Genomic DNA, 25,058 nt, shown 5'->3' on the forward strand with positions numbered 1-25,058 from the left:
CAATTAACATGAACAAAAAAATGATTCTACGTGGCTTATCCAAGAGAAGAACAGGGAGAAGATTTAGTGAAATACACTGTTTCTCCTAAACTCTCAAATCTCCTTTGACTTTATTCTTAGAACAAAGATCACCAAGATGATGTACTTTGCTCAGTCCCAGATGCATTGTGTTTTATACTCTTTTATTATATAGAACCTTACTGGAATACTGTCCATGAAGAGAGAGTTACCTTACAATTAGTCACTCAACATTTTGACTCAGTAGATAGGCATGCTTTTTTTTTTTTTTAATTGGGGAATATTGGGGAACAGTGTGTTTCTCCAGGGCCCATCAGCTCCAAGTCGTTGTCCTTCAATCTAGGTGTGGAGAGCGCAGCTCAACTCCAAGTCCAGTCGCCATTTTCAATCTTTAATTGCAGGGGGTGCAGCCCACCATCCCAAGTGGGAATTGAACCAGCAACCTTGTTGTTGAGAGCTCGTACTCTAACCAACTGAGTCATCGGGCTACCCCTGGCAAGCCTTTTTAAAAGTCCAAAATTCACATCTTAGGTCACGCTTTTCAGCAAAATGCCCAAGTTCCTTGGTCTAAGCCTCACTGAGTTATTAATGTGTCATCCTCTTGTGCTAGCAGTAGCAGGTAGGAAAAGCCAAGTCCCAGAAACTATTGCTATTAGCATTTTATTTATTGAGAATCTTCTAGATCAATGAAGAACTCATGAGAGGATAAAACTTAACTTCTTTACAGAAGAAACATATTCGGAACTTAAAAGAAATCCTATTATTTATAATATAAATGAAATCTGTATATGGACCAGAAGCTATATAATAGTAAGAGAAACAAAAATTTTCTATGATTAACTGTGGAAAACTAATCATTTTAACTCAATTTCACTTTTTGGGAGGATTCAAAAAAAGGATGCCAGTCAATAAAGAACACTTTTTTGTTGTGGTTGGTTTGTTTGTTTGTTTTAAGGCACACACTAAAGAACTGTTTTTCTATTACTCAACATTTCTGATAACTTTTTCTTTCCCTGTCTTTCAAAGGAACCTGAAAAAAAACTTACTAGATAGTTTTTGGTACTCTTATAAAATGCAATTTAAAAAGACCTAAAAACTCAAATGGCTTTGGAATACACTCCAGCTGAGTATGTCCAAATCTCAGTGATTAGAGATGCAGTCAGTACCAAAGAAAAAATGAACTGTCAGTCTTTCATGGTTGGTGCATGTGAGTTAAATAAACAACCACCACCACCATCACACTAAGACACTAGTTCAACTTGCCTGGAAGACAACATTTGAAGGGTAAATTATTCCTTTAAGAGAGATCATCTCCTTTTACCAGCTTCAAATTTAAGCCTACATCGAGAGCTTCGTGTTTGTAACACTCACAGCCTGACTTCAGTATGATGCTGAATGCAGACAATAAAATCTTTCATGTCTGTAGAGCTACCTGAATACTCAGTGTAGAATCCATGTGGAGTCTTTCCGTGTGTGTGCTTCCTTTCTAAAATAAATGTAGTGACTCTGGGTCCATAAAGGCTTCTTGGACTATCATTAGGAACTACCTGAAAGACCGTGGATCACCTGGCCCTGAATTAAATTCTCTCTTCAATTTGAAAGTGAGAACCAGATTTCTTTCGGGTGGAATGATTTTTCTTACTTCATCACAAGATCATTGTCTTGTTTTGATTGTAAGGTCCTCTAATGTCATGCAGTTTCTATAAATTTCAAAGGATTTCATATTTACCTGGGATTTCCGAATACTGGGTCTGGCGAGCCCATTGTTACTTTCAGAATAAACATTGATGGTAACTTCACAAATTGGATAAAAGCTGATTAACATTCATCTTACTAGAATGCCTTCACTTCCAAATTTTACCTTAAAAGCAGCCTGTCATTCTGGAATAAAAGGAATGATCATTTTATTCTTCGGTAAAGGAAGAACAGCTTTCTGCAAGTACAAATTTTAGAGTTGCAGAGATAAACGGAGATGTGAAGAGAAAGAATATAATTATTTCAAGTTGTTCATTTTCCTGATAGTTGCCCTAATTATTTTCCTGTGCTTTCTCTCTCTGTTAATGCAAGTGAAGTTTTCCCTTTATTCAGAGCTAAAACATTGCAGTCATTTTTAATCATGCTCCAGTCCGGATGTTTCTGTCTCCAAGGCACCCCCATGCATGCTTAGAGCCCTCTCTCCTTCCCTGTCCTATCACTGCCCTGAGTCAGGGTTACATCACCTCTGGCCTAGGAGTCTCCTCCTCCAAGCCAACTTTCCTGTTCTCTCAGAATCATCATTCTGAGAGGGGGGGAAAAAAAACGCTGAATTATGTTTTTCTTCCACTACAAGGGCTAACTCCTCATCTGTAACTGAAGAACAAACATCAAACTTCTTAGGTTATTATTCGAGGTGCTAACAATATGGCCCCAACCTGCACCTCAACCGCCAGCCTCACATTCCTCTACACCCACGCCCTCCACTCTGGTCACCAGGAGCCCTGGTAACTAACAATTGCTGAATGACAAGTCCCGCAGCAAGAAGGGCTCTTTGTGCTTTCTTATCCATCCAAGCACTCTCACACCTCTCTGGCTCTCTCTGAGGCCTCGAGGACACTATTATCTCTATTCTGCATGAAATCTTCCTGTTCTTTAAGGTCGAGATGTCATCTCCTTACTGAAAGCTACCCCAATAACCTGCTATCAAGAATAATGAAGTCTTCCTCTGACTTCTCACAGAACAGAACTTTGCACTAATTATGATATTTACTTTATTCTGTCCTAAATTATAGTTGGTTGTTTAGGTCTACCTCTGTTAAACTGTCTTGCTTTACTGTTTCACCTGTTAAAGAGTTATACTGTATTCAAAAGAAAAATCAAAACTTGTAGAGAACAGAAAACAAAGGGGTAGGAAATGAAAAATGTATTGATTACAACCAGTGAAACATTATATTTCAAAAACATTTCCTTTTAATTAGTAACAGGCTATAATATTGCTAGATTTTATAATAAAGCTAGATTTAATTTCACATTTGTATTAAAATCATGTTTTACTGCAGTTAGACATAACTTAGAGAGCTGCTGAATGAAAGGGGAATAAAATGGTTGACCAAGATTGGTGTGGGAATGAGTGAAAGGATTTATAAAGTAAGAGGGGTGGAAATACCTCATTTTGTTTTAATGTCAATACACTATTCTTCCTTAGAATAAGCTGTTGATACACTAGGTTATCTAGACCTTTTATGTGATGACAATACCACAGTAATCACTAAGCTACCTAGCTACAGCCAGTGGAGACTTGCACATTTGCTCCCACTGCTCACTAGGAAGAACTAGGAACCAAATGTTGTATACAATCTCTTATGCTTTCAGAAAAAATAGTTTGGATACAATGAAAGATTTCACATGCAACAGTCATTATTATGACAAGAAAGAAATCGGGGAGGGGTAGGGGGGGCGTCTCACCAGGCTGAAACTATCCTTTTGCAAGGACCCCCGGCCCCAAAACCTCAAGGAGGCGGCGGCTAGCAGTTATGTTAACATAACCAACCTCCCTGGCTTTCTCAACTTTCAAGATCAGAATGTTGTTTATTTATTTATTTTTTGGCTCCTTAGTTTCACATGTAGAATTATTTAAGTTTATATAAGTTTATTCTAGTGGTTAGCATTTTGAGGAGCGAAGGCACAGGCACACGTATCAGGGTGGCTAATATGTATTCAATGATTGTGTCCTAGGAGGCGGACCAGTTTGTTTCCTTATATAACTTGATTTAATCCTCACCACATCTTCATGACATAAGCAAAGTTTCACCCATTTTACAGGCTCTTCACGGAGAAACAGGTACGCCTAGGACCCTGGGGTACCAAAAGCTGGCCATGAATTTTACAGGGTAGGAGAGAGATCTACGAAGATGACATACGGTCAGCTTTCCATACTGCCAAAGACAGGCTGCTAAACGTCACAGGCACTTGGAGAACGGAACTGTATGGAAATGAAATGCTGATTGAGAAGTGGTAACACATACACGGAAATAAGGAGTGTTTAGTGTGGTCCAAGCATGAAGGAGGCAGGGTGAGCTTGGACTTGGCCCTGAAGAATCATGAAACGGCAATGGGAAGGCACCTGAGGTGAGGCAGCAGGAGCAAATGGGTCCCGCCTGTCACACTGTCAGGAGGGAAGGAGGAACCACCCAATTCTTCAGGCAGTGAGAAGGAAGAAGAAAGTCCAAAGAGGAAGCTACAGAACTTGGTGACTAACAGGGTAAGCGGAAATAGTCAAGGACTGCTCCAAAGGTTCAAGCTGAGAAGACTGAATCTGGAAAAGTGACAGTGCAGAGAGGAAGGAGGTTACGTTGAATTTGAGGTGTTAACAGTGGAAAATAACTTTATGAGAGGATAGGGCTACAGAGAAATGGGCAAAAAAACTACTATCAAAAAGGCCGAGAGTTGAGAAGGAGAAGTGGACAAGAGTGAAAATAAGCTAGAGCAAAGAAGGGAGACAGAAGATGCCCACGCAGTTTCAATTGAGAACGTGAATGCAAAAGGCAAAGGGTTAAGGAGTAAGAAAACGAAAGCAACAAGATCCCTCAACTTGTTTGACCAGAAAATTCACCTGAGAAGTTTGAATGAGAGAAATAAAATGGTAACACAGTCAAGCGAAGTATATGTTTGGCTTGATTTTATAGAAGGGGGAGAGTGAAGAATGTCTGAAGATCAGGGGGCAATAAATTAAACCTTCCTGTTTCCCAGATTATTCCATTTCCTAAACTTGCTGGTTAACTGTACTAATGTACTTTTTCTGAGTAGATACTTTAGAAATAGGAAGCAAAGTTACAGCAGCTGGGAGTAGTCATGAGGCCCCAAAAAGATTTCTCATATGCATTTCACAATTTAAAAGTTAACCAGAGGCGGTCGGCTTTTTGCATTAAATGCTACTAGAAGATCTGTCTCCTTTCAATACACGTCACTTTATCACCATAACCACTGTCATATCCCTGTCTGGTCACTGATGCTACCTCCTTGCATAGCTTAAAACTGGAGTCCCCATCCTCTCCTCTTAACTAAACTATGTTGATCTACATTTTCCAGTGTCATGAATCTCTCTTTGACTTGGGGTGAGGCTGCTTTTCCATTGTCATCTCTTTCGTCATTACGTCAGCTTTTTCACTGTCATTTCTTTTCACACTATTATCATCTGTACATTCTACTCCTAACATAGCTTTTTAAAAATATTTGTTTTCTTCCCCAGTTTACACAGTCTTCATGTCATTCTTGCTTATAGACTTCATGCATTGTTTGTATGGAATGGGATCAATTTGTAATTACAGTGTTAAATTTTTATTTCTACAACATTTTTTTTCTTTTATGGAACTGTGAATTCACACCTGTCTTTTCTAAGAAGTTTCTGATACTCGCCTTTCTAAAATCTCTAATTATGTCCACTGGGTTTTTTAAGCTCTAGGATGAGTCACTTTCCCATAAGGTTCATGTCACTTCCATGTCACCAACTAGCTATTCTTTATTGGAAACAATTAAGTCCAAAACAGGAATGCCATTTTTTGCTCTCTCTCTTCATTCTAAGACACAAAATTGCCAGCAAGTCAAATCTGGCATTTATTAGATGCCATGTGTTAAATGGAAGGAAATTTTCAGTAGATATTGACCTAGAGTCCTCTCTTACTGTATGTCTTGCCCCTGTATGATACATATCTAGAAAACTAACACTGGAGTTAGATATTAAACCTAGGGTTTTACAAATGACAGAAGAAAGTGAGAGTGCTATGGACAAGAGCAAAGAGAATAATGTTTACACACATAAAGAAAATCTGTATACATCAAAGAGACCACCAACAAAAAAGGAAGAAGTTTTCTAGGAAAAATGGCAAATGTTCTTTTACTTCACTGGAATATAATTTGATTCAGTAATAAAAAAAAATCAGTGGTTTAATTTTTCAAGTACTTATTTACCGTATGTAAGACATCACTTTACTCCCTTATTTCATGGTTATTTAACTCTAGCTCATGATGTTAAAACTCACCTTACATGACTCAAAACTGGCTGAGGAACAATTTGTTTTTTGAAATCTTTTGCCCTTCTCTTACACCTCAAGAATATGAGGGTTAGCTTCATTCTTCTGTTTCCGACGAAGTTATATTTTTAGCTTTTTAGACTTTATGGCGCTCTATCTACCTGTAATTATGCTGCAGAAGCAGAAGACGACGCCAGCAAAGGGCAGCAGCAGACAAGATAGCAAGAGGCCTATTTGTGGTCTTGAACAGCTGCAGTAGGGCAGGGTGTGCCTGGCAAGGCTCCCTCTGACTCTAGCCAGGCAGACAAACCCTGAGAGCTGGACTTGCTTTCAGAATAGTCCCTAGCACAGAACATTATTTCACTGCCCGGGAAGCAGAGGGCCACGAAGTCCAAGAGGGACAATCAAAAGAAGAGCACAAAAAAAGCACAGGGAGGGTGCTAAGAGTGATTGCATATGGAAAGCTCTCTAGATCCTAAAGAACCACCACCCACTGTCCCACCCTCGTCTCCAAAAAACTAAACAAAGCCAGATCATCACCACCTCCTTATGGAAGGAAGGCCAGATGTTACTTTTAGTTCCAGCTTGGAAATATTGCCCAAGTAAGTTTTGAAAATGTTTTCCTTAAAATAAGAAGTAACAAATCTATTATTTTTCCCAGGACAACAGAAACGAGATTCTATTAATCAGCTGTTTAGAAATGGGAATGTTTTTCAGGGAACGTTCTCGAGTGGATGTCTTTTTCCCCAGTTATGTAAAATTCCTTTTGTAAGGGACCATTATTGTCTTTGGATAAATAAAAGACGCTGTTATAGGTGTAGGTTTTTATAGCTCAAAGTGATTAGAAGCTTTTAGACAATAATCCTTGTACTGTACAGAGCTTCTGGCTCCTTGGTTTAAATTAGTGCTTTCCTTACTTGCTAGTTAGTTAATGTAATTGCAGCAAAGTAGCACATTTATATTCTATTCATTAACAACATTAGCATATAATGCAAATTTGCTTTGGAATTTCATATACACATGCACATTTCTTCACAAGACTCAGACAGGTCGGCAGTGTGATTAGAAATAGGAATTTGGGGAATAAGAATTCCCAAAGAGATGAGGGTGAACAACCTACCTCAAAAGGATGGGTGGCTAATGAAGACAGACTACCATTTCTTGGCTGGAATTAGAGTTTCACATGCATTGAGGGTAAGTGTTGACGGTAACTACCTTTCTGACAATGACAACTAAAGTTTCTCTTATAATGTGATAGATTGGCCCCCTAGAGGTGCTTCCACAAACAAAACAAGCACGCCTCCAAAGCATCCAGTCATAAGTTTTTAAATAATTCATGTTCTACTTTTCATTTGCCCATAAAGTCACATTCTACTGAAAAAATGCTCCAATTTATTTTGTTATACGGGTATTCTGTTGCTGTTAATGCTGACAGAATAAGTGTCCAAGGACTTAAAACTTGGAAACTGTCACTGTGTCAAGAATGAGGATTCAGATTTATCTTGCACTGAAGCCCTCTTACAACACAATTTATACCACTCTATAATATGATCAAAGAAATATTTAGCAGCTAAAAACCACCAGAACCACGGCTACTTACGGTTGACACAGCTTCACCAGGTCCTGGTCTGTGGTGTTGGGAGGCAGTCCTCGGATATAGAGGTTCGTTTTGCTTAGCTGATCCCATCCTGAGTTGCTGCTGCTGCTGCTGTTGTTATTACTGCTGGTGGTGCTGGGGCTGGGAGGGGCCATGGGGTGGGCTGGGACCAGAGCCTGCTGAAAAACAGAGGGCAAGCGTTAGAACAGCGCAAGGCGGAAGGTATTTAGCACCATTCAGAGGCTGTTCCATCTCCAAAATAAAAGGAAGTTACCAAGATATAGATGAGGAATATCTTAAACTACTTTTATATAAATTATAACTGACACCTTAAAAAAAGATCTGTTCGTTCTACAAAAAAAGCCCTCTCCCTCAAACATGAAACTAGTAATAGCGTTTTACTCAGTAGACTATATTCTCCCTGTGCCCTTTAAATATGACTAAATTGATGTAACATTAATTTATTCACACATTTTAAGGAACACATCTACTGAGATTCAAAATTAATTTGCAGGAAGTTATGTGATAATACCATTTTAATATACAGTAATTTGAAAATCACCAGACTTTTGAAAAGGCTTTCAAATTCTGAAGAACATTTGATTGAAAGTTGCTGATAATTCTATTAAGATGACTCTTGGAAACAAAAGAAAAGATTACTCTTCACATGTAAGAAAGTCAGAGTTTAATCAAGATGCTCAAATAAGGAAAACTTCACCTCGTTCTAAGACAGGCACACAGCTTCATTGAGACATCTGGATAAGATTTACAGGCATGCTGCCTTTCGCTCTGGCTAACCTTGTGAAATTTAACCCCTGTGAGAATGGTGAAGTAGCTGGAAACCTTCCCAGGTCTCGCAACAACCAACATAACTTTTGTGAAGCCTGCAACCGAGGGTGCAGTGTAAGTTTCAGCCAGCAGCGACCTACGGAGCATATCTGAATTTGTACTCAAACCAGATAATTCTCTGTTAACTAATCAACAGCAACCAGAGTTCTTGGTTCTTTCGCCACACACATGACTTCTGAGGAAGTTAAATGGTTCAGTTTGAGATGGAAGTGAGCACACCCCAAAGTATCCTCATAGCAAATGCTCAGCAGTTTCGCATCAGGACAGTTTTGTGTGTGTTTTTCATCTCACATCTTCTAAATACTAAATATACTAATCCAAGGACGTCACTTAGATTGAGTAATAGCTTGAAAATATAAAATTAAACAGTCACTAGACATCCAACAAGTTTCAAATCTTACAGCTTGATTTTTGACTTCCCCAAACAAGAAAGTTAGGCATGTCTAAGACACAATTAAATTCCACATTGCAAAGTTCAAAAAGAACACCCCTGGGCAATAAGTATAACATTGTTTAGCTTGTCAGTGATCTCAGCTAACGCGACAGATACCTGGCTCTGCATCCAGTTTCCGCCATGACCATCCTAATTCCCCGGTATCCCAACACGCTGGGACCCTCACTGAGCTGACACGTAACCATCTCCTCCTCCTATACTGTGCTCACTCGTCTCACTGCCCAGGGCCCTTGCTAAGCTCACTGAGTCCAAACAGCACTTCATCTCAAAAAATTCTCTTTTAGAAGGAAAGTAGCAAGAAGGGTTAACAACAGTCATTGCATGAATGAAGGCTGAACTTGAACTGGGAATACTAATACTGCTTAATCCAAGAAAAACCCTGCCTGTGAGCATAACCTATCAGATCTCTTTGATTTATGCCCTTAATAAACAGTTAAACTCATAGTCTTTCCTCTCGTCCCTGGGTTTTCTGTAAGGGATGAAGAATCTATTTTCTAGATGTAAAACTAAGGATAAGCCCTGGCCCTTCCTCTGCCACAGGTGGCATGCACCTCAGCCAGCCAGCCATGCCATACAAAGGCCTGTGTTCCTTGTCCAGAGTCACTCAATCCATCTGCTAGTTGCTACCTGAAATTAGCCAGGCACCCCCTATTTCTCACTTCAGTTAACAGAGGTGCTGGGAAGTAACACACACATTTGCCTTCCGGTCCCAAGCCTCTGATTTACACAACGAGCCCGTAGCTGTAGTCAAAGCTAGGCAAGACGGAATTTTTTCTTAAATCATCTTTGATTCATGTCCAAGAACCTGTCCCTGCCACAAACCACACTGTTCTTCATGGTACAACCCAGTCAGTCATGTTTAGTGCAGCTGTTGGGGGATGAAACGTCATCACCTGGGATAAGACCCGGAGAAGTCTGAATGAAGCTGTGGACCCAGTCCATCCACCTCTTAGTGGTATTATACAACACAAAGCAGACGAACCATCACACATTTCAAAGAGGCATTCCACGTCTGCAACAGCTTAACCTCTGCTTTCCTCAGGGGTGGAAGGTGGAGGGCTAGGTGTGGACTTGTCTGATTAAAAGAAACACTTTGGGGGGTATGACTTATTTGGAGATATTTGGACATGAAGGTAGTAGGTTTTTATTTATGTATTTATCTTCGGCAGAAGTAGAACCATGATTTACATCTCAGAATTTACACAGCTGATTTAGTGTATCTTTGATAGGCCTCCATATTTATTACCGTAATATTTTCCAACTCTGGAAAGTAGGTGGGGAGCATATACAGGCTGTCCCTCCCCGCTTCTCCTCTGGTCTGCCCTAAGGGGAAAGAAACCTCCTAGGACTCCCATCCCAGGTGGGAGAAGGGGGTTCCTGAGTGTACCCCGAGGAGGATGACAGGCTTCTGGTGAATCCTATACAGAACAAATTCAGGTTCAAATATTAACCTAATATCAACTATTTTTCAGAACTTGCTGAAGACAGAGAAAAGTATCTGCAAGACAGAAGCAATTAATTATTCCCTGTTGTCAATTTTTTTATTTCCTGGTGCAGAAAATTTTACTTTAAAGATTCAGTTTTTAGAATTTATTGAAATTAAAATGTTAAGTCCTGATACATGTCCAAAGAAGAGAATTCGAACACAATAAAGTTGATTACTAACTCAATATTCAGAATGGGTTAATAATTTTAAAAGTGTGAGTCACGATTACTCTCAAGTATTGCATGTGTAATATATGCCAGACACTGTGCCAACTGCTTTATGTGCATTATCGTACTTAATCCAATGAGACAGATACATTACTGTTCTCCAATTTTGCAGATTAGGAAACTGAGTCTCAAGAGGGGTTAAGTGTAAGGTGCCAAGGTCACGCATTTAGTAGGTGGCAGCGCTGGAGTTGAACCCAGGCCTGCAAGAAAACAAAGCCAGAGCCTTAAAACAGGACTCTAAATGCACTCGAAACACTGACTATACCCTAAATGCCCTATTTGTAGTCTTTCATTTTCCTGTGCCCAATCTTCCTGCAACTTAATTACTAAATTCAGGTTTCTCTAAAATGTGACAATGCCACCAGTGGCTATGAAAAAGAGTCAAAGGAGCCTTTAATTTAATGAGTGCAGTGTGTGTGTGTGTGTGTGTGTGTGTGTGTGTGTGTTTATGACAAATTCAGCTTTAAAAAGGTTGTTTTTCAAATTCTACCTTACTATTTTTTCATTAACAAAAAAATTCTGCAACTTTTGAAAGCTACAGCATATAAGGCTGAAATCAGAGTCAGCATTTTAGGAAAGCTCCATTTAACCACTAAAGGACTAATCCCTCACTCCCAGATTGAAACGCACTGATAAGTCTGTAATGACAACTTCAGAACTTTGATCAATTCAAAGCAATCACACTTTGCAGTTATGCCTTAATAGCACAAATGGTAAACTTAAAGAAAGGAAAAAAAAGCTTACAAAAGGATGACATTTTACCAAACTCCATTTTTATCACTGGTTGTCCTTTGACATTTTGCCTCTCTCAAAGCCCCTAAGCTGCCCTGGAATCTGAAAAGACCACTCCCTCCCTTGGATGAAGTTCACAGCTAATTTATACAAGTTCAACCTAATTAAGGAACTATGTGGCTGGAAGACAACAGCTCAGTGCTTACTATCCTAGTAGTACGTCGCAGCCTATCTCAGCCTTCTCTGGGCTAATTTCACTGCTTTGTAATCAGATCAACAAGCTACCGATCCAAGCTGTCTATCCAAAGGCAGGGAAAGCAAGCTAATTCAGTTTTCATGGTAACACTTACCGTTTCCTCAAAAATAAGACCTAGCTGGACAATCAGCTCTAATGAATCTTTTAGAGCAAAAATTAATGTAAGACCCAGTATTACATTATATTAAAGACCCGGTCTTATAGAAAAATAAGACCAAGTCTTATATTATTTTTTGCTCCAAAAGATGCATTAGAGCTGATGGTCTGACTAGGTCTTATTTTCGGGGGAAACATGGTATCTGGACTTAATTTGCATGCCAAAATCTATAGAAAAACTAAGCTGACGGTAAATAAATGGGGTGGCTGTATTAGCAAGCCTTCTCTGTACTCCCTGCACAAGTGGGTGTGGGCACCAGCAGGAAGAGTGCTTGTCAGCAATCAGGGAGGACTTCCTGTGTGGAAAGCACTCAGGGAGGACTTCCTGTGTGGACAGCACTGATGCCTCCATCCTGCCAGGAAGACCCATTCACCTCCTACGTACACTAACAGACAGGATGATCAACAACAGACACATGACAACTACACACAAACACACTAAATCTATTTCCCTCTCCATCAAATCACACCCCATCCCAGCAGCACACTAAGTAGTCTCTTCTATATAGCTGCAAGTCTAGAAGTCTCTTACAAAAAAACCGCAAAATTTAACCATATGTGAACTAAAACATATGAGTAATCATGCGCAGTGCTGTAGATTTCTATTCGGCAAAGACAATAAAAAAATAAAGACGGGTCATTAGAAATTGTATTGTCTTATTTCCTTCCTATTTCTAACCGGCTAAAAAATAGTGCTCTGGATCTTACCACAATCTTACCGCTGATGCTGTCCTCTCCCCCTCCCCCCTACTTAGTAACTTCCCTAAGAATTCTAATATACATTTTAAAGGGAAAAGAAACCTAGGACAGGCCTTTTCATTACCCTCAAGTCTTCCTTAAGGCTATCATCCTTATAATTCAAGAAGGTTATAATCCATACTCCCCATCCCCATCCTACCATCCCCTACACATACACACACACACACACACACACACACACACCCAGAGAGAGAAAGAGAGAGAGAGAGAGAGAGACCACCATCACCCCACACATCAGGAAGGTTCAACACATTAACTCTTTCCTTTATCCAGAAGCAAACTAATCTCCACAGTTGCTCCTAAGAACAGATGGGACATCACAGCTTTCACCAGGATACAATATCAAGCCTGGCCTGAACTGAGTACCACATAAAAATATCGTATACTATACCAATTCCATACAGTGTTCCTTTCAATAAGCTTTCAAGACGTAAAAGAAATTTAACAATGTAAGGGAATTATCAAACAGGAGGGAGAAAAAAAATATCCAAATGGACCAATTTCATCCCAGTTAGCATATTTCCCTTGTTTCTTCTGAGTGGCTCAAAGAGGCCTAGGAATCCTAACTGAGAAAGATAAAGTTCCTGGAACACGGAGCTGGGAAAGCACACAATGCAAGAAGTAGGAGGTAAATTAGTGAGAGATGCAAAACTGGACAGGAAGCAGATGTTTTTCCGGGTAGATCAGGCTGTGAAAAGACAGCACCTATAGACTCGTCCCTAATGTGGGAGGAAGGGCAAGTGGGCAAATACTATTTAATCCCATTTGATGTTAGGACAGCAAAGCTTAGAATAACATGGCTAACTAGTTAATAATACTGGTTCTCGTATCACCACTGGTCCTTGTCTGGAGACAAACTTTGCAGCCACTAAGACTATGATAGTGAGCAAGAGACTATTCAATATTTTTGGTTGGATTATATCCGTCAAAGAAGAGGGGTCCATATTTTATGTCAGCTATTCAAATAAATTCTAAAAATAAAAAATCCCAATAGATTTCACACTTCATAGTCCCCAAGATACTTACCAAAGAACGCTGATCATTGCATGTAAGCTGCAATGTCTACATAGAAATCTCTTTGCCTGAGTCCACATTAAAAAAAAAATAAGATTCACATTGAATAGATAAGTATTAGTTGGATACGGCATGAGTGACTGAATGGATGGAGGCCATGTTGCAGAAGCAAAATTCAACTAAATGATAGGGGAAATCCCTTAGAAGTTAAAACAACTTGGACAAGCTCTTTGGGTGGAGGTAGTGGTTGTGAAGGGAGTAAGAAGAAAGGGCAAGCAGGTATTTTCCTTCAAGATCCCACCAAGAAACGAGATTCCTTATCATTGAAATATCTTTTAAACATCCAGTTCTGTGCTCCAGCAAGCATATCAGCTCAATTGTTCTGTTCTCCCCAAAGGTCTTCCCAAGAACCCCACTGATTCCCCCAAGTGCCTACTGAGAACTCTGAGCCAAAACACACGTGAGTTTCTGTCCTGTTTCTTTCTTCTAGTTTGTGTAACATCAGTTTCAAGAGGGGAGAGAGTTAAAAACCAACAAGAAACCTCCATAAATATACTCAAGTAATCTTTGACAAAGGAGCAAAGACAACACAACGGCACAAAGACAGTGTCTTCAATAAATGGTGCTGGAACAACGGGACCTCCATTTGCAAAAAATGAATCTATACAGCGACCTGGCCCCCGTCACCAAAATTAACTCAAAGTGGATCATAGACCTAAATGCACCATCTACAAAATTCCTAAACAATAACACAAGAGATGACCTTAGGGATGTTCTTTGAGACACAGCACTGAAGACAGGATCTATGAAGAAAATAACCAATAAACTGGAGTTCATTAAAACGAAAAACTTCTGTTCTGCAAAAGACAGTATCAAGACGATGAGAAGGTAAGCCACAGACGGGGAGGAAATATTTGCAAAAGATACACCTTATCAGGACTGTTATCCAAAATACACAAAGAATACCTAAGATTCAACAATAAGGAAACAACTCAGTTAGAAAAAGGGGGGGGGGCAAAAACCTTAACAGACACGTCACCAGAAATACAGATGTCAAAGAAGCCTGTGAAAAGCTGCTTCACATCACACGCCATCAGGAAATAAAAGTTCAAACAAGGCACCATTACACACCTATTAAAACAGCCAAAGTCTGCAGCACCAACAAGTGCTACCCTGGAGGACAGGCAACAGCAGACACCTGCATTCATTGCTAGTGCGGACGCCAAACACTCCGGCTGCTTGGAAGACACTTTGGCGGTATATCCAAAAGCAGGCAGACCCTTACCATGCGATCCAGCAATAGCGCTCCTGGTATTTACCTAAAGGAGGCGAAAACTTATGTCCACACAAATATCTGCACATGGGTGTGTATAGCATTTAGTCATAATTGCCAAAACCTGGAAACAACCAAGATGTCCTACAGTAGAGGAACAGATAAATACACTGTGGTATATGCAGGCAGGGAAATACCATTCAGTGCTTTTGTAAAAAACGAGTTATCAAGCCATAAAATGACATGGAGGAAACATAAATGCATATTACTCAGTGAAAGAAGCCCATCTGAAAAGACCGTATGACTGTATAATTCCAATCACACGAGAGTCTGGAAAAGGCAAAACTATGGAGACAATAAAAGATCAGTGGTTTCCTGGGGTCATGGGGAGGGAGGGTGAATAAGTGGAGCACAGATTTTTAGGGCAGTGAAACTACTCCGTAGGATGTTATCATGGTGGATACATGGCAATATACATTTGTCCACACTCAGAGAATGTACAACACCAAGAGTGATCCCTAAGGGAAACAAGGACACTTTGAGTAATTATGATGCGTCTGACAGTGTAGGTTCACATTCGGTAAAAAAAAAATATATATATACCCTTCTGGCGAGTGACACTGAGAACAGAGGAGGCTCTACATGTGTAGGCACAGAGGGTACATGGGAAATCTCTGCATCTTCCCCTCCATTTTGTGGTAAACCTGAAAATGTTCTTAAAAAAACTGAAGTCTTACATATGGATGTTAAAAACCCAACATGTAAATACCAGGCTGAAGGAGTTAAATCTAAGTCACTCACCAGAAAACTGGAGGGCAAAGAAAGAGAGAGGGGATTAAGCAATGGGTTCAAAACTTCCTTACCAGAAAACACATTCATTAGGAAGGAAAAGCTTTTAACCATGGGCTCCTGGCCTTATCTACACTTAATTGCATCACACATAATAGCGTGGTATGGTACAGTTTCTAAAAATAGTAAGAATCCAACCAAGGGAAGATCAGGAATGAAAGGGCCTGAGACAGAAAGGTTGCAGAAGGCTTCACAGAAGAGGGAGACAGCTGAGTGAGCTGAATATTAATGGCAAACCATTAAGCAGAAGGGGAATGGCAGCCCTGGAAGGGGTGGGCGCATGGGGAGAGCAGGGGAGGAGACAACAAAGATACAAAGAGAGGAAGGATCAATTCTTCACGAAATCAGTGGAAAGCCAATCTCGGTAGGTTCACAGAGTATGCTAGGACAAGGTGATTTGTGGGTGGAGGGGCTTGGGGGAGTGGTACGAGGAAGGTAGTAGGATAACCTAGACATCAAACACAGAATATGGATAGGATGTCCCAGATTACAGTCTCGAGGGAGAAAAGACATTTTAAAGATGATAAATGAAGAGGACAGCTTGTAGGGAATGTACAACTAGGGAAATTCTTCCCCCTCCTCTCTATGAAAAGGTATATAGAAAAGAAAAATTACTGGATGGAAAAATCTGAATATCTAGTTTCCAATCCTGCCTTGGCCAGTAACTGGAATGTCATCTCTGGGCAGCTCAGTCCGTCACCTGGAAACAGGCAGGTTAGACTGGGTGATTTCTAAGCTCCCTTCCAACTCTCACATTTTAACACTGGAATAAATGCTTCTTGCCATCTTGGGCATATCAAGACAGAACCCAGCCAGGCCATGGGGCAGGTACTCTTATCTGTCTGCCAAATAGCCAGAGAAATGGGAGCATGAGGTTCACATTTCATGGAGCAGCTGGAGACCAGCAGGACTCACGCTGCTGTCCTGTTTCCCCACCCCACTTAGGCCAAGGCGCTGACTCCTCATTTGGTCATAGAAAATATGAGAAAATACGATAAATACATAAGCTATACATCAGCCAAAATTTAAAGGGACATTTTAAAAATAATATTCAGAGTTCCTGAAACCAGAGTGTTCGTAAGGTGAAAATGTTACAGCTGAAACCACCTTAATAATTTAGATCTATCAAGACTTTATGTTGGTTAAAACCTGGCATCTTTTTATTTGAATGTGTAGTAATCAGTATAAAAATTTGCATTTCACATTCTGTTTAATCTCTTATATACAAAAAGACCGTGTAATAGCTCCAAAACCACCTTAAGAGAAAAGTGAAAACATCCCAAGCAGCCAGCTCTTAGGACAGGGTCGTCATAAAATCCTGCCTAACTTCAGGTGCAAAATGACTCTTCTGGATTCGGAATGCAGGTGTGTAGAGAGTGTTTTTCTCCTCCTCCTGAGCCCCAACCGAGAAATTTTCAGATCCATACCAGTTTTCTTCCTCAACACAGAGCCTTATGAGGAGGGAACAAAAACAAACTCTTCTTTTCCGTTTTGCTCAAAATAAATTGGGAGAAAAAAAAAAAAAAGAAAACTTCCTAAGGGAAATACAGCATTACCTTTATCAGGGGAGTTCAGAATACCTCCGCGTTGCTCTGAGCTTCCTGCCTCAGCCCAGTGAAGTTAAGCTACCAGTGCTGACAATTTCCTTCCAGCTGTTTTTAAAAGTCCGCGCACAGCACAGTTTGTATCTTCTCCTAGGACTCCTTGTACAGAAAGAGTTATCGCTGAGATGGCAAAGTCCTCAGCGTGGAAATAACCTATTTTAAACTATGCTTTCTTCACATTCAATAATACTTGTTATTGAAAGGAGTGTAAAATGATTGACTAAACATTAAAGTTAGAAAAATTATGAGCCAAACTATCCAACAACAACAACAACAAAAGAACCCAAAAGAATTTATTCAAGTTGATTTTTTTTTTAGATGCAAAGAGAAGTGTGAATGAACTTATAGTATTATGGGTTTCACAAATTAGCCCCTAGAGAAAAAAGCTGTATCTGTAGTTTCAGGAAACTGAAGAAGTACTGGAAATTTCCCCACAATAATTTTTAAAACTGAAAACTTATCTGACAGTGTTGTGATTTGTATACAATCAAAGTAAAACATCAACAGGAAAAACTTTTGAGTTACTATCAAAAAATTAACCATTATGTTTCTCATGATAAAATCCAGCAGTTTACATCTGATACAATGTAGATAATGAGCGAAGAAGAGCTCTTTATTCTGTATCTCTGTGTATTTTTATGGAAATATCTGTGTGTGGCTTGTGTGTGAGGAGGTAAGTAGATAGTTGTCTGATATACAATATGTCTCATACAAAACACAATGGCTTTTAAAAAAACATTTTTTTTTTTAAAGATCACCTAAAAAATTAACTTGCTGCCTCAGATCTCAATCCTGTGTATACATTGAGGCACAGTCATATAAAACTGGGACAAAAAATTTGTGAGTTATTTTCCTTTACCATATGCAATGTACCCTAATATCTTTTCTCATCTATTTCATTAAAAAAGAAATGCTAATAGCAAATTACTGATTTGAACTCCTACTAATATTGCCAGTTGCAGGTTAAAAAACAGTGGTCTGCTGCCTTTCTTAAACTCTGATGTACAGAGGAATCACCTACATTGTAAAAATGCGGATTTCCACTGAGCCATTTGGGTGGCCAAGACTCTGCACTCCCAGCAAGCTTCTAGGCCATGTCCATGCAGAAGGCAGGACTCAAGGCAGTAAGTACTCTTGGTATGTTAGGATGAGTTTTAGAAAGGTTCCTTTCCAGCTTTAACAAGGAGCACGCTGTAGCTACTCACAAAACGAGATAAAAATCTTTGTTCATCTGATTTCCACTCCAGGATCTGCTCAGAATCACAAAATGTTAAAACTGAGAGAGACATCAAAGATCATACAATCCAAGAATTCTCAACTGGAAGTAGAACAGAATCTTGACAGATAGATCCAGGGCGTGGAGGTGAAGGCAACATTTTTATTTTTATCGAAGAGGGCTAAGAGAGCGTGGCTTTTACAATGTTGAGAAACACTGATCTTATCCAACCCCTCACTTTTCAAGAAACCTGAGGCTCAGAGAAGTCAAAGCATGTATGTGTCCAAGGTCACAGAGCTAATTTAAGGCACAGCGAGGTCTCCATTCCCACCACTGCTGTCAAAAAGTACCAACCCTTGTTTGCTACCAAGATTACAGCAAGGATGGAGACACATGCCAAGTTTTCCTTGTGAATATTAAAAAGGAAAACTTATATACTGGTCCTGTTAAGGCATCACAGAAAAAGTATGTATTTTGGACAGCCTCTTTTACATCTTGTATTTCATTCACCTCGTATTTCTAGATGACTTATTTGGGTGTCCATCTCTAGGCTAGACGTCTAGTTTCTTGCTTATCAAAAAGGGGGTAGGGGGGCTTATACCATCTACCAAATTTATAATTCAAAATTCCTAAAAAGTCTTATGAATGTTATCATTTTTAGTTTTGTATTTATAGTAAAAATTGGTGAATAGCACAATCATTATTGGTACCCTCTACAAAAAGATACAAAAATCAAACTGATTAATTGTAGCAGTTTGTAGCCTTTTTGTCAGAGAAGTACACTCAGGGTCAACTGACAATGTAATAGGTTTAGATTAGAAACCTTCCAAGAATCACTAGAATTGCCCACCCACTGTCTTCAACCTTCAGTTTCTTTACCAAAACCAAAACCAAAATAAAACAAAACCGATTTGTAAGACTTTTCCTTTCATGCATTTTATCCTAAAGCTTGACAATGACTATACTCACGAATACTCTAGCTAAGACCATCTGGTTTTCCTACAGAAGCCCAAAAAGTTACATGGACCCTGCTCCCAGCAGCTGGCCACTATACTTGGGGAGCTGTTTTTCTTTTGACCTGAGAAGCATGCCTCCATTATTGCAGGGACAACTTTTCTGACCTGTCAGATTCCTCTTGATTGGTACTGCATATTCAGACTGAGTACCTCCTACTACCCAAAGTCCAGAGACTTTCCTCACTTTCTTCTCTGACGGAGCCAGCCCTGCACTACTGGGTCATCCCCTCAGGAGCCCCTTGGATACCTAGGTACCTTGGAAGCAAATCCAACGGCTGGCGAGGTCCATTCCTTTCTTCATCTTTTCTGAGGTAGATAAACTGATATAGAACTTCATTCTGCGGTAAGCAGAATCTAGGAAACGGTTTCACTATTTACGTAAATCAGACGTGGCTTTTCTTTTAGTCTTTTTCTTTTAGTCTTCAAATTATTTCACAATATTCTTTGTATAGACTAGGAAGTTGTTGCTCAAGAAGAAAAAAAAAATTGAAGCTATTAATCTCCCTGAATATCTTTTAATTTTCTGTTGTTAAAGTTAATCACAAAGCATCAGCAACGATGTAACTGATGCAGTGGTTAAAATGCTGTATGTTGAACAGTTCTGGGGCAAAAGAGGGTAAAAGAAGTTAGCCAGGGCTAGATGATGGTGGAGCCTAAGTATTTAGGAGTTTGACATCCAGGGAGAAATGCATATCATTTTCCTAGCTGCAACAAGATCTGCACTTTTCACTGGAAATCTATTATATTTTCTCTCCAGACGGAAGCATCTCTGGAACGATTTCCCAACTCTCTGACTTTAAAATTCCTAGTTTAGACTTCAAAACACCAGGGACACTAGATAAATTATGATTGATAGTGAGAATTAAAATTCAGAAAAAAGTATGAGTCCTAATAATCTTAAACTTATTGCCTTTGGATCCATGAGATAGGTGGGTTTCAAAACAGATTAATCAGAATTACTATAAACCTTCAAGAAGATCTAATCACTTCGGGATCTTCCTGCCTGTGGTAATGGCCACATCTGGTCAGGCAGTTGTTATTCATTCTTGCCAGGATTCACTTTATTAAACTCTCAATTGAAAAATGACACCTTCACTCCAATCCTTTTCATTGATTTTTAACCTTAGAGAAGTGTAAGACAGAGAGTTACTTAGAGGGCTAACTTCTTAATGGAGTCATCTGAGTGGACTGATAAAATTCTTTCAGATGAATCACAAACCTACCCACTCACAACTCCAGCATGGCTTTAAAGAAAAACAAATGCTACTCCTTAAAATTCACCTTATCTCTTTAAAAAAACAAAAAGTCAAATGTAAGTATAGCCATCCAAATGCAAAATAAATGTGATTAGTCTCTGTCAGGAAATCTAAAATTTACAGTGTGTACAGTAATGACATCATGTATGTGCATGAAGCTACACCAACGTTAAAATATAAATGGAGAAAAAGTAGAAAATTGCTGGCTTTATTAGGTTCCTAGGGCTGCGGAAATAAACGGCTACAAACCGAGCAGCTTACCACAACAGAAATGTATTCTCTCACAGTTCCGGGGGCCACAAGTCGGAAGTCAAGGTGTCAGCAGGGCCGTGCTCCCTCTGAAGGCTCTGGGAGAGACTCCTTCCTTGCCTCTTCTCGTTTCGGGTGCCCTGCCACGCCTTGCCTCGGATTCCAAATCCAACCCACCTCTGCCTCCATCCTCGCACAGCCATGTCTCTGTCTGGGGCCCATCCACTGCTTATTAGGGTACCAGTTATTGGACTTAAGGCCCACCCTAAGTCCACTTTGATTTCATCTCAAGACCCTTAACTAATTAGGTCTGCAAAGATTTTATTTCCGAATTAAGTCACATTCTGAAGTTCTAGTTAGACATGAATTTGGGCAGACACTATTCAACCCACCACAGTAGCTTTTTCTAAAGGCCAATTTTTGACTCTCCTGATCTCACGTTTGAAAATCTGAGTGATGTAATCAACATCTGTATAGAAAATTATTTTACATACGCACCCACTAAGTTATAATATCCATGAATTCTTTAAGCATAGTAAGAGCCAGAACATACTTAAGGCGCATCTTGTCCAGCTCCATATACAAAGTAAGGTTTTTCTCTCTGGCACAGAGATTGGGGGTGAAGGTGGGGATCGTTACAATTATTTCTAAGACATTTCCAATTGCTACAACTTGTAACAAGTCTAGTCTCCCCTTCTCTTATCCAAATTTAAATCTTTAATAGTAACCCTCCCACCCCATGTCACTCCTTTAAACCTCCAAACAAATGTCAATGTCTAAACAACTTCTTTGACCCAAACAACTTCTGAGGATATCAGCATAGGAAGCAGGGTTGAAAGGATGGATTCTGAAATCACACTGCCCGAAGTCACATGCCACCACTGCCACTCACTCGCTATGACTTTGGGCAAATTACTTAACATCTCTCTGTCTCCTCTCTTCATCTGTAAAGCGAGGGTGCTACCCCTAGCTCACAGAGTTGTTGTGAAGACTGCACAGGCTAATTACTGTTGCGCCCTCAGTACAATGCCACGCTTGTAGGAGGCACTCTGTAACTGTCAGCTGCCCAAGTTCACCTTTCTCAATATCCCTCTGGAAACTTGGTACCCAGATGAACACAAGGGCTCTGCCTCGTGCAGGCACTGCGCGTCCTAATCTTAAAATTGACTTACACAGATAAGCTGCTTCGCAATTCCCCACCTCCTACTTGGAGTTAAAGAAAAAAATGGAGCGAATGAAAACGACCCTGTGGGTTCCAAAGTGGAAGATACTGCAAAAGGCAAAGAAAACCGGGGGGAGCTTATTCCCCAGGAAAGCCTTCCTGAAAAGGCTGGCCTGATCAAATCTTTCATGTTCCGTGAATGTTTTCACTTGGGTTAGTATCACCACTTAAAACCCCAACTAGAGAGGCTTTGGGTTTAGGATCCCTCCTTAAAATCCCCAGACTTCCAGGATATGATGTAAAATACTCATCACCTAGGACAATAGAGATGAGCATCAGCAAGGGAATTTAAAGATGTGCATATGTTCCATAAGAGGTGCCTAACTTTTGTTATTCTCAACCTTCAGCGAGAGAGGAGGGAGGGTGCAAAAGGCCATCCAATTTACATTTTCCACTATCATTATTAGAAGAGAGAAGGGTGTTTTTTTCCTTCTACCTAATGTACCATATGCAGGCCACTGCTCATAAGAGACTCGGCATTGAAGCAGGCAGAAAATTCCAGAATTCCATTAGAAGACTATGGGCTCCGGGGCTAACCTGGGATTCCAAAGCCTATCAACATTGCAATTGGCAAACCTAGGAACCAACCTACCAGTTTCAATGTTTCTATGAAAAAACGGTGTTATGATTTTTAAAATTTCAACTTAGAGATGAACTTTTGGACTAGAACTTTCAATATCTATGCAGTAGGATAATTTCATTTCTTACTCTGTTATAATTTTATTAAATGTAGATAAAACTATAGACTAATGGTCTAAGCAGCTAAATCAGGTTGTTGGCTAATACTCATTTATGGTCAAACCTACCACATGGGTCTTTTCACATACCTAGTTATAGTAAATGTTCCTCAGTATTTTTCACTAAACTGCAAGGTTCTATGATTTCTTCCTATTGACCCCACTTTTGTTAAAACTTGGGCCTGTCTTCCATTGTGCTAGTATCTCTGTTATTCTCTGTGGATCTCCGTTCCTCCTACCTGGATGTCATATGAAGAACCGAGAAGCATGTTTTCTACATAATGTACAAGTCTCTGTTGTTGACAAACTTTATCACAAGACATTCACTATCTGGTTCAAATCCTAAGACTAACCCACCTCTTGACTTTCCTGGCTGCTTTTGCCCTCTGGCTATTCAATAGACCTACATATGGTTGCCAATATAGAAGTTAAACATTTCAAAACATTGTCATTAGCTGCAGTAATGGGGTCGGGAGGTGGTGGGGAAAAATCTGAGGCAAGTGAGATTACTGTATTCTTTTTACGCTCATGATTCTTACTATTCTTTTTATACTTATGATTCTTGCACTACCCCCTTAGGAGGAATGAATAAAAACTGGATAAATCTCTAAATTTTAGCAAGAGCTTTTAATTACTAAATGTTGCTTCCTAAAAGGAACAATACCTGGCAAGTTCTGGAGACTATGGCTAAGCAGAGGAAGTGTATCTGAATGTGCAGAAGCTGGGGACTTCCAAGTCCTTCTCTTGCCTCTGACTATACAGGCTCGTGGGGAGTCTCTGCAATCGTGTGAGCCCTGAAAGTTCCCCACCTCTGCTGCCAATGGCAGTCTTGCCCGCTCTATGTGTACAGCACAGACGGTGAGGAAAGGGGTGAGTGAAAGAAAGAAAATGGAAATCCACTCCATCATGAACTGGATCTGGGCTCTGAGATGCTCATGAAATCTCTCCTCCCTGCTATGTCCTCCCCCAATAACACACACAGAGCAAGCCATGGGTCCACCTCCTCTCCTCCCCCTAACACAGATATATACCCTGGGCAGTTGCTTAGAAAACATGCATATCAAAAATTCAACGGAAAATAAAGAAAAGCCTTTTTAAAGATTTTCACCTGGTCCCTGAGGTTTACGACTGGCCCTGGCATCTCAGTTGTCTCAGCACATCTACAGACTGACCTTTGAAACCGTTTGCAATTTCCTACAGGAAATCAGAATGACTCAAATACATCAGCCCAGCTAGTCCAGTACTGCGGCCAACCAAGGTTCCAAGGGACGTGTGCTCTTAGCTTTTCTGATGTCATTCTTAAGAGATGTATCCCAGTTTTTCTTTGGACCCAATTTTCACTCAGTTACTCATAAATCTGTCATTCGCTACTTGGCACCCATTTACATTTCCTGCCTGTATCACCCCCCGGACTTAAAAGATCACTCCTTTCAAAGCTAGCTCATTTTTCATCACTGAAAGATTCCAACAGGCCGAGCTTCTGTGAGGGATATTTCACCCAGTGGTCCTCAGACTTCGGAGAGTTTCTGTATCACCTAGGAACCTGAAAATGCCCCTGTAGTATTTGAGTATGCCTGAGGTGGTGAGATCCAATAACTTCTATTATTTTTAATGATTCTGACGCGGACGGTCCTGGGACCACACTTTAGAAAATGCCTATGTAAAGGGTAGAACCAAGACGGTGCATCTTTGAAATACAGAAACCCTGGTGTCCCTTCTACCCTGGGAAGTTGGCTCTACGGTCTCTACAGCTGAGCTTAGTCTTCAGGGCACTGGGCCTCCCCCACCCACTTTACGCCCCAGCACTCTGGCTGTGACTGCGCCACTCAAAAAGCAGCTGCCATCTTGTCCTTTGCTCCCCACAAGGTCTGTCCTTGCAGCGTTTACAAGTAACAGTTGGTCCTTTTACTTGGCAACAGGAAAAGGTGTCTCTGCTTCTAAAACTGCGCACTCTCTGGCCACACCCTCCAGATCCTCTTTTGCACCAGCTGATCCCAGCAAATTCTGGTTCCCTGATCTGATCATTCTCACCAACACTCCTTCAGATGTGACAGAGAGATTTTCATGGCTTCCCACTCAGTGA

The 25,058-nt window shown here is 40.2% G+C and overlaps 1 protein-coding gene across 17 annotated transcripts in view; it reads right to left on the reverse strand.

Moving 5' to 3' along the window:
• The window catches only part of RBMS1 (RNA binding motif single stranded interacting protein 1), a 197,669-nt gene that overhangs the window by 80,248 nt on the left and 92,363 nt on the right, over window positions 1–25,058 (reverse strand). For 8 of the 17 annotated variants that reach the window (XM_081052672.1, XM_081052670.1, XM_081052656.1 and 5 more), the window contains exon 2: window positions 7,624–7,799. In XM_081052672.1, the coding sequence (XP_080908798.1) occupies window positions 7,624–7,799 (176 nt within the window). Of the gene's footprint in view, window positions 1–7,623; window positions 7,800–17,231; window positions 17,312–25,058 lie in introns of those variants that run through there. The other 9 variants (XM_081052658.1, XM_081052665.1, XM_081052660.1 and 6 more) reach the window with 5 other exon arrangements.

Source organism: Rhinolophus hipposideros (assembly GCF_964194185.1).
Source record: "Rhinolophus hipposideros genome assembly, chromosome: 6".
NCBI classification, from domain to species: Eukaryota; Metazoa; Chordata; class Mammalia; order Chiroptera; family Rhinolophidae; genus Rhinolophus; species Rhinolophus hipposideros.